Consider the following 10200-nt stretch of genomic DNA (forward strand, 5'->3'; position numbering starts at 1 on the left):
GAGTTATTTTAAAATATACTTATGAAATTTAAAAATCATAAATTTTATGATAAAAAATGAAAAGAAAAAAACTTTAAACACAAAAGGAAAGATGTAAAAAAACAAGGGAAAATCAAAAAGAGAGTGAGTATAGAGAGTGGCGAACAGAAAATACTTGGGAAAAATGCTTGCCCCTGACTCTTCCAATTGGCACTCTCCACACGGACACATACATAAAGGACCTGGCCAGCCCAGCCCGGACCTAGGCACAAACAAAAAAGACCAGCCCACACGCACACGCAACGCAACCAACAGGCCACACGCGCGCACAAACATCAAAAGGAAGTCACGCGCAGCAGACAATCATAAAATTTGCATGAAAATTACAACTCTAGATCATGTGGTGAGAAATTTGGATGTGAATTATATCTCATTTAGATGTGACTTAGTAAGTTTGAAGAAAAAATTCCATGACTTAAAAAAACATGAAAAAGAGAAAATAAAAAGAAAAAAAGAAAAAAAATAAAGAGTGAAGAAGGCAAGCGACCAGCACCAGACCCTTCTTTTATGGGTAGAGCAGGCCAACACCAAGTCAATGAGAAGTCAAAATAGGAGTGAGAAGATAGAAATGAAGCGAGTGAGTCGAGAATAAAAAAGGACAAAGCACTCTACCTCTCATTAGTAGAGAACGGAAAAAAACAGGCCCAAACAGACACAGCGCCAACAGGCCAAAAAACTACGGTGGATGCGGCACACATATAAAGAAAACAAAACAGCTACGACACGGGAAGCAACCAGCGACACAAATCAAGCTTCGCACGAAAACAGCAATAGATTAGATGGTACTAGACTTAGTTGTGAGATAATACATTACATCTAGATGTGAAATAGCAAATCTGTATATTAAATAGATGGGTTGACGTGCCATAAAAATATGTTTACATAAAATAGAAATATGTGTTGTGTTGTACTAACGAGCTTAAAAAGCTACTAATGAAACTCATTAGCTCGTACATTAAGCTCGTTAAGTTTAACAAGCTAAAATCAATGTCTGGCTTTATGCATTAAGAAGCAACCTACTCCCTCCGTTCCATAATATAAGATTTTTTTTTGACACCACACTAGCGTGAAAAAACGTCTTAGTACATTGTAGCACAGAAAGAATATAACCCTGTTTGTTTGGGCTTGTGCTTCTGCTTTTGCAGCTTTTTCACTTGGACCAAAAAGCCACAAAAGCTCCTACATAGGTGCTTTTGGAGCTTTTATGGCTTTTGGAGCCAAATATTGTTATGTTAATTCATCCAAAGCTCTAAAAACTCCAAAAGCACCTATTTAGGAGCTTTTATATTTTTCTAATCAAAATAAAAAAAAACTGCAAAAGCAGAAGCAAAAGCTCAAACAAACAGGGCCTTAGCCAGCCATTAAGCTCGCGAGCTTCTAAGTTTTTTTACACTACAAAGTTCTGTTAAGACTGGACTTTTATCGATCGCGTTTCTTTTGGCAAGGTGATGATCTAAAAAGAAAATACAGACTTGCAAAATGGGATATCATCTGTAGACCGAAAGACCAAGGGGGTCTTGGTATTGAGAATCTTGAAGTCAAGAACAGATGCCTTCTTAGCAAGTGGCTGTGGAAGCTTTCTTTTGAGACTGATGCCATGTGGGCCCAAATCCTTCGCGGCAAGTACCTACAGACAAAGTCCTTGTCTCAGGTCACAGTCAGGCCAAATGACTCGCCGTTCTGGAAAGGCCTGATGAAAGTCAAACAATCTCTGTTTAATAGGATAAAGGTTGTTATTGCCAACGGCGCTAGTACACGATTCTGGGAGGATACTTGGCTCGGTGAGACACCCTTGGCCATTCAATATCCGTCTTTATATCGTATTGTTCAACGCCGTGAGGTGTTCGTTGCTACGGTGTTTCAATCCAACCCCCTTAATATTCAGTTCAGACGGTCGTTAGTGGGCAATCGTTGGGAAGACTGGCTCCGTCTAGTTCGGAGACTAATGGATGTCCATCTTTCTCAACAACCCGATGAATTGCGCTGGAAACTGACTAGGTCTGGAGTTTTCACGGTTAAATCAATGTATATTGATGTGATTAATTTGAGCTCCATTCCTACCTCCAAGCATGTTTGGGCTGTCAAAGTTCCTTTGAAAATAAAAGTGTTTATGTGGTTTGTCCATAAACAGGTTATTTTAACCAAGGATAACTTGATTAAGCGTAATTGGACAGGACCTACGAGGTGTAGCTTCTGTGATCGGGACGAGACGATCAAGCATCTCTTTTTTTATTGCCCGCTTGCCAGAGTACTTTGGCGGACGATTCACATTGCTTTTAATATTACTCCACCGAATTCTGTCACTACGTTATTTGGGACATGGCTCACTGGGGTTGAGCCTGAATTAGCGAGACATATTCGGGTTGGAGTTTGCGCTTTGTTGTGGACTATCTGGACTTGCAGAAATGATTTGGTTTTTAACAGAACATCACGTATTCATTTTTTGCAGGTTATTTTCCGAGCCACGGTCATGATCCGTTCATGGTCGCTACTCACTCCAATGGTGGCCAGGGAGCATTTGGTTACTGGATCTATCCGCTGGGAGATGGTAGTTCGGGATATCTTCAACCGGTTTGGATGGCGGTCATGTAATAGGATAGGCAATTAGTTTACCTATCTAAATTTAGCCAGCCGGTTGTGGCGTCTTATCTTGGCTAGTCTGTGTGTCCAGCCTCTTTTGCTCTGTGTGAGCTGTCTTTTTATTACTTTTCAGTCGAAGACTTTGAAACCTTATTGGAACCTTTTCTTTCGTTAATAAGATGGCCGTATGCATCACTCTGATGCAGAGGCCGGGGAGACCCCCCTTTTCGAAAAAATGCTTTCGCCGGCAGTCATACTAATCCAAGCCCGAGACCGGGTGGCATAGTTTTCTTACCGTTTCTTTCCGTTTTAAGCGTAGGGAAAATAATTTTGAGGCCCACTCGATAGCGAAAGGAGCTGCGTCTCTTTTGGTGGGTCGCCATGTGTGGCTAGGGAATCTTTCCGACATTGCTTGTATCCCGGATGTCTTGAGCTTTGAATAAAATTCCCTAGTTACTCTAAAAAAAAGAGACCGGGTGGCCAGCGCCGCGCGCCATAGACCTGCGGACCCCATGCGTCCGTGAGGCGCCGCCGCCGGCCACCAACGAAGCCGGATGCCTGGGCCAGCCGGATCCGCCAAGCATCGCATCGAGCCGCCCCCACGGCCCATGTTCCACGGGACGTCCGATACCCGAGCCGGCGTGCGTACGGAGCCCGACACCACGCACCCGTGTCGAGCTACACGGGGGAATAAGATTTATCAAGATCAGATCAGGATTAAGAAGGATTAACGACATGCTTTCCGTATCTCGGTCCATGGTCAGCCCAGCCAGCGCCGCTGCGTCCCGCCCAGCATCCCCTTTTCTTTCATTTTCCACGTCACGTGCCCCCAGACCCAGAGCCAAAGCAAACAAAGCTGTGCTCCCTCCCCCCACACCACCACCGTTTCCCACGCCAATCGCTCAAACTTTCGTCCCTCCGTCTGGTCCCCTCCCCGCGGCTGGCCCAACCAACCGAAAGAAACGGTCGCTCTGACCTCTGACCCTCTCTCTCTCGCCGCGCAGCGGGAGGAAAAGGCCGACGAGGGAAAGGGAGCTCGCTCGTCAGCTGGTTTGTGCGCTGCTGCGGCCAGCCCGCGTCGGGCCCCGCGCGCTCGCCCTCCCATGCGTCGCGCTCGGCGCTCCTCTTTCTCCCCGCACCCAACAAAAATGGAATACCGCACCGGGGCGGGGCTATTAATCGCGCCCGCCGAGGAAAAGGCCGGCGAAAATAAATGAGCACTGCTGCCACTACCAGGATTGGCAGCGGCAGCTGGCATTGCATCGCAGCTTAGCTAGCGCGCACTAGGGGGAGCTCCGTTCCTCGCCTCGGCCATGGCGGCGACGTCGCTCCTGCGCATGCGCCTGTGCGCCGCGCTTGCGCTGCTCCTCCTGCTCGTCGGAGCGGTGCCTTCGACAGGTCAGTCCCGCGCCTGCCCGGCTGTCTTGGCCCTTTCCAAAGAGCTCCACATTGCCTTGTTCACTCTTCTCAGAATTTGTTTCTTGTTACTAGTACTGTTTCATCGAGGGTTTTCTTGCCAGACTCCTTTTCCCCCTTTTTTTCTTTCTACAAATCCGTCCTCGATCTTGATAAGTTCGCAGATTTTGTGGGCATCTGCACCGATGCGATACATAAATCTCCGTATATTTCCGATTCATAAGAGGAAAACAATCATGTGGGGAACCAGAATCTCGAGCTGTTACCACTTACCATTCACCACCGCAGTTGGATTTCTTCCCATTTTTCAGTCATATCATACGAATAGGAAGTGGCCCTGGTAGAATCTTGCGTAGTGGTCGGTCAAGAAAATACTAGGGGAAAGGGGGCCTGCATACTGTTCGATTGCCATCTAATCAAAGGTTCCGGATCATTCGTATCCTGCTTTATTAAGCATGCAGAGAGTATAAATTAATGTTTTCCTGTAACCACGGTAGGTAGCCTTTAATCACTACAAAATACCGATTCCTAGTGTTTAAAGAATTTGTTAAAGTATTGAGTTGCATGCAGCTGCTTGAGCCGAGAGATCTCTACTTCGACACCCGGCTAGCACAATCTATACAAATAAGAGGAAAAAACATTTAGGGAACCAGGATTTCGAGCTATTGTCACCACCGCAGTTACATGGTTGTCGAAAAATTTCAATCTTAAATAACTATGAGCTACTTCTTCCCATTTTTCAGTCACAGGAAATGTGGATAGTTACATGGTTGTCGAAATTTAATTCTGTAAAAGAGAAATGTTTTTTATATCATGCAAAGATCAATGCCGGGTGTGCATATAGGATAGTTACAGAGTTCTTCCTCGATTTTCATTCAGCTAAGATTGGCTGTGTGTAATTTGTTCTAATAGCAATTCAATCTTGATCCGTATTGTGCTACTTTTCATACAGAGCTTTTTCGCTATTTTTATTTAAACTGGAACTTGATGTGAACAAGGGTGTGTGTTGAAATGCATGTAACCAACTCATGTATGTTAACTTGAGGTTCTGCGTATACTTGCCTATCTCTATGCAGAAGCTTACGACCCTCTTGATCCAACTGGGAACATCACAATCAAATGGGATATCACTCAGTGGACTGCAGATGGCTATATTGTAAGTTACCCCAACTTCTAATATAGTAATTCAGAGTTCTGATTGAAGTTCATGCAGAAGTCGGACGCAAGTACTCCCTTTTGTAAAACTCTTCTTTGTAGTTCGACATTGCATCCTATAATACTTCAGTTCCAATGTATGCAATTTCTTTTTTCCTAATTGCATTTGACACAATGCAGAACAGATTCGCTGCACCTATTGAGAAGGGAATTTTATTGACTCTAATCGCGGCATTAAGAACCCTTACATAATTGTGAAACATACAACCTCCACCATGTATTATTCTGCTGTTGATGTTCTGTATTCACAGGCTGTTGTTTCCATAAACAATTACCAGAAGTACCGTCATATCCAAGCACCTGGGTGGCATCTTGGGTGGGCTTGGACAAAGAAGGAGGTCATCTGGGGAATGATGGGTGCACAGACCATAGAGCAAGGGGATTGCTCTCAATTTAAAGGCAATATACCACACTGCTGCAGGAGAGACCCAACAACAGTTGACTTGCTTCCTGGTGCGCCTAACGGCATGCAGGTTGGAAATTGTTGCAAAGGAGGAGTTCTTAGTTCATGGGTGCAAGATCCAGTCAATGCAGTGGCATCGTTTCAGATCACTGTTGGCCGATCCGGAACGAGCAACAGGACAGTGAAAGCACCGAAAAACTTCACCCTCAAGGCCCCAGGTCCAGGGTATACCTGTGGAGCAGCCCAGAAAGTAAAACCTCCCACTAAGTTCATTTCGCCTGATGGAAGGAGAACAACTCAAGCGCACGGTATGTCGTTTCCGAATCCTCTTTTCTGTTTAGTTGCTATTACGACAGAATCAAATTTCTTGGGCTTACCACAGGTCAACAGTGACCTAGCATATGTTGATCACTGACTAAAGAAAATGTTCTCTTCTTTCAGTGACTTGGGATGTGATATGCACATATTCACAGTTTGTTGCTCAAAGAGGTCCTGCTTGTTGCGTTGCACTATCATCGTTTTACAATGAAACGATAGTTGACTGCCCAAAATGTTCATGTGGCTGCCAAAATAACATAACCAACCCTGGGAGCTGCGTCGAGTAAGTACTATCTCTTCAGGAGGCAGATACTTTTTGCACTCTCTGAAACTATTTCTAAATGTGTTTGCTACTTCGATAGGGTTAATTCGCCTTACTTGGCTTCAGTGGTGAATGGACCTGGCAAGGGCAGCTCGACCCCCTTAGTACGATGCTCGCCCCATATGTGCCCAATCAAGGTGCACTGGCATGTTAAGGCCAACTACAGGGACTACTGGAGGGTGAAGATCACCATTTCAAACTGGAACTACCGGACGAACTACTCGCAGTGGAACTTGGTTGTTCAACACCCGAATTTCGACAATGTCACGACAATCTTCAGCTTCAACTACAAAGCATTGAACCCCTATGGAGTGATAAGTGAGTACTACTACTTTATCCATACACTTGGCAACTAAAATGTGTAGCAAGTACTAAGCTATTAACCGGCGTTTCGATGCAGATGATACCGCGATGCTGTGGGGTCTCAAGTACTACAATGACCTGCTCATGGTGGCTGGGCCAAATGGCAACGTGCAATCCGAGCTTCTGTTCAGGAAGGACCCGTCGACCTTCACTTTCGAGAAGGGCTGGGGTTTCCCGAGACGCATATACTTCAATGGTGAGAGCTGCGTGATGCCTCAACCAGATTTGTACCCATGGCTGCCGAGCTCCTCCCCGAGACTGACGAAGACGGCGTTTCTGGCCCTGGCCATCGTCGCTTGCGCGATGGTGGCGTTCTTGTATAATCATCTAGTGTTAGATAAATACTGCGGGAAGTCATGACCCATTGGCCATTGAGCGCTGACGTCTTGAGTTTGTTGCAAGTTTAGGTAGAGAGAGAGATGTTGCATCAAAAGCTGACTGGGGGTGTGTTGTCCTGACCCATTGGCCATTGAGCACTGACGTCTTGTGTTTCTTGCAAGTTTGAATCCATTCAGATTTCGGGTTCTTGCAAGTTTAAGTTTGTTCATGTTTAAGTTGCCTTATTCTCAGATTTAGGTTCTCACGGTGTCCCATAAACGGTGCTCCCCCCATCCCTCCCCTTGGGTTGCCCGGCGGGGTTCCTCTCCCTAATAGGCTATGACACGCAGGCGGAGAGGGGAAGTGGCCTTATAGCTGGCCGAACGAGCCTTTTTTCCGGGCCGGCCCATGAGCACGCATGCTCGGCAATAAAGGGCTTGGCCCGGTACATGACTAAGCGGGCCGTGTGTGGCCCATGGCATGACGGCGCAGACGTGAGGCCCGTCGGCTGGCACGGCATGGCCCGTTTATTTTCTGACTTTTTTTTTATCAAGTTATTGGCGCAAAAACAGTCCAAACGGCAAAAAAGCACACGGGCGGATTGGCATATGTGTCGTGCCAGGCCGGCCTGTTTACCATGTGTCGCGTGCTCGTCGGCTGAGGTGAGGCATGTGTGTCGTGCCGACACAGCTCACTTATAAATAGGCCGCCACAAGCCATGCCCGGCCCGAGATGGACCGTTGCCCACCTATGAGTGGCCACCAGTGGGAGATTTCTCATATTTAAGCGGTGTCTCTCCCGGTTTCCCCTCGCGTTAGGGTTTGGCTCTCCTCTCGGCGGCGGCAACTGGCTCCCCGTAGAGATCTGATCTCCCCTACCCCTCCCCTCGTCGCCGGTGACTGCTGGGTCTCGGAGCTTGGCCGGAACCCGGAGCGGGGATTGGTTTTGGGACCATACCGCCCGCGGAAGAAACAACCTCGGGCTAGAGAATCCATGGCGACTGCAGCGACGAGTTCGGGATCGGCCTCATCCGATCTTGAAGCGATGATGGCTGAACTCGGTCTGACAGAAGATGATCTGCAGGATGTGGTGATTGAAGATACAGAACTCACAGATGAGGTGACTCGATGGATGGCGATTGCTAGGGTGCATACGGACAAACCCTACAGCCAATACTGGTTTTACAAGACCATGAGGGTTGCATGGGACCTGGCCAAGGAAGTGAAGATCCGGCCGCTTGAGGACAACCTGTACACGCTGCAGTTCTCGTGCCTAGGAGACTGGGAACGTGTGATGGAAGAGGGTCCATGGAATTTCAAAGGAAAGGCTGTAGTGCTGGCACCTTATGATGGTTTTACAAAACCCTCATTGATAGAACTCAAGAAGATTGAAATCTGGGTTCAGATCCATGACCTACCCGATGGTTTTTTTTCCAAAATCAAAGCTCTGTCGGCAACCATAGGAGATTTTATCTTCGCAGAACCAAAGTCTCAGGATTTCGAAGGCAACTTTGCTCGTGTCCGTGTGAGAATCGACGTGACAAAGCCACTCAAGAACGCTGTCTCGCTGGTGGTGAAGAAGAAAGATGGAATCCACAGAGAGATCTTTAGGGTGAAATACGAGAGACTGCCTGATTGGTGCTCGGTATGTGGAAACCTAGGGCACCTTTTTAAGGAATGTGGGGATGGTGTACACCCTCCGTCAGCTATGGTGTTCAAGGATTTGAGAGCAACTTGGTTCAGAGGCCCAGGCAGGGGGGCAGGAGAAGGAAGCGGCAACAGAGGAGGAAGAGGCAGGGGCCGGTCGGGAAGAGGCCGTGGCCGAGGAGCTTCCCAGAAAAACCCCTTTGATGTGGCAGCTCAGGAAGAATCAGAGTATGATGTGACCATGGAGGACGGAGAAAGAAACAGGAAGAGGGGCGTGGCTATTATTGCCGACCCGACTGCATCTCGGATCAATCCATCTTCTTCTATGAAGTCAAACTTACCCCTACTGCTGCCACCATCACGGCCTCCAACAAGCCCCCCACCGAAACAAGAATCCAAAAGGAACAAGCCGAGTCCGTCGGTCCTTGAAATAGTCCAGGCAAAGAATACAGAAGCAAACAAAACTATTGATGCGCGTTTGGTGGGCTCCCATGGAGGGGCTCGCCTGGCGCAATGAGTCTCCTGTGCTGGAACTGCCGCGGGGCTGGCAAACCCGCGACAGTTCGCGAGCTTCGTGACCTCACGAGGCAACTTGCCCCCTCTGTTGTATGCATTGTTGAAACTCAGATAGAGGGCTCTCGAGTAGAGAATATGGTAGGATCTTTAAATTTCAATAAAAGTTTTGCTGTAAGTAGCTCCGGTAGAAGTGGAGGCTTAGGGATCTTTTGGAATGAGGAAATAAAGCTTGAAGTTATTGGTTACTCTGAGTACCATATAGATGTGACTATTGATGAGCTTGTTGATACTAAGGTAAGGGTCACTTTGGTGTATGGAGAAGCACAAGCAAATGAACGCCACAAGACGTGGGATATGATGAGAGGGATAGTTGGTTCAAGCAATCTGCCGTGGGTCGTCATGGGAGATTTTAATGAGGTATTATATGCTCATGAACATGATGGTGTGGGGAACCGTAGCCAAGCACAAATGGACGCATTCAGGGATGCGCTGGACATGTGTGGTTTGACGATATTGGTTTCATTGGGAGAAATTGGACTTTTGAGAAAAAGGTTACAGGAGGAACCTATACTAAGGTGCGTTTAGACAGAAGTGTGGCCAATACAGCCTGGTGTTTGGCTTTCCCGGATGCAATAACAGAGCACAAGGAAGTGGCCTCATCAGATCACGTACCAATTTTCCTCAAGCTCAAGGACATGCATGCATGCAAGCGGGCCCCACGAAGGTTTAAATATGAGATTTGCTGGGAACGGGATCCAGAGCTAGCAGGTGTAGTGGGGCAAGGCTGGACACGGAACTCCAGTGATTCGGTAGTGGAGATGCGCGACAAAATGACCAACCTGGCAGGCGATCTATCACATTGGGATCGCGTCCATTTTGGCAATGTCAGACAGCAGATTCGCCAGCTGCAAGGACAACTACAGGAGATGCGCAATTCCCGAGGAAGATCCGGTCCAGCATTGGCAGAATTAAAAATTGTTGATCACCTGGTGGAGTTATATCACCGCGAGGAAATTCTTTGGAGGCAGAGGGCGAGGATTGAATGGCTAATGCATGGTGACAAA

At 47.3% G+C, this 10200-nt stretch overlaps 1 protein-coding gene across 1 annotated transcript; it reads left to right on the top strand.

The window, feature by feature from the left end:
* The first annotated feature begins 3711 nt into the window (after positions 1 to 3711).
* LOC109744674 (COBRA-like protein 2) lies at positions 3712 to 7210 on the top strand. The gene is made up of 6 exons (XM_020303830.4): positions 3712 to 4017; positions 5112 to 5191; positions 5502 to 5961; positions 6095 to 6254; positions 6334 to 6611; positions 6694 to 7210. The coding sequence occupies exons 1-6, from the start codon at positions 3933 to 3935 to the stop codon at positions 7014 to 7016; spliced, it is 1386 nt and encodes a 461-aa protein (XP_020159419.1). The 5' UTR covers positions 3712 to 3932; the 3' UTR covers positions 7017 to 7210.
* The last annotated feature ends 2990 nt before the right edge of the window (positions 7211 to 10200 follow it).

Source organism: Aegilops tauschii, chromosome 4 (assembly GCF_002575655.3).
Source record: "Aegilops tauschii subsp. strangulata cultivar AL8/78 chromosome 4, Aet v6.0, whole genome shotgun sequence".
In the NCBI taxonomy this organism is placed as follows: Eukaryota; Viridiplantae; Streptophyta; class Magnoliopsida; order Poales; family Poaceae; genus Aegilops; species Aegilops tauschii.

Excerpts from the sequence above, each read along its gene's own strand:
- LOC109744674 (XM_020303830.4), top strand. The coding sequence starts at position 3,933 with ATGGCGGCGACGTCGCTCCTGCGCATGCGCCTGTGCGCCGCGCTTGCG. Across the intron at positions 5,192-5,501 it reads GGACTGCAGATGGCTATATT|GCTGTTGTTTCCATAAACAA; the intron begins GTAAGTTACCCC and ends CTGTATTCACAG. Across the intron at positions 6,255-6,333 it reads AACCCTGGGAGCTGCGTCGA|GGTTAATTCGCCTTACTTGG; the intron begins GTAAGTACTATC and ends CTACTTCGATAG.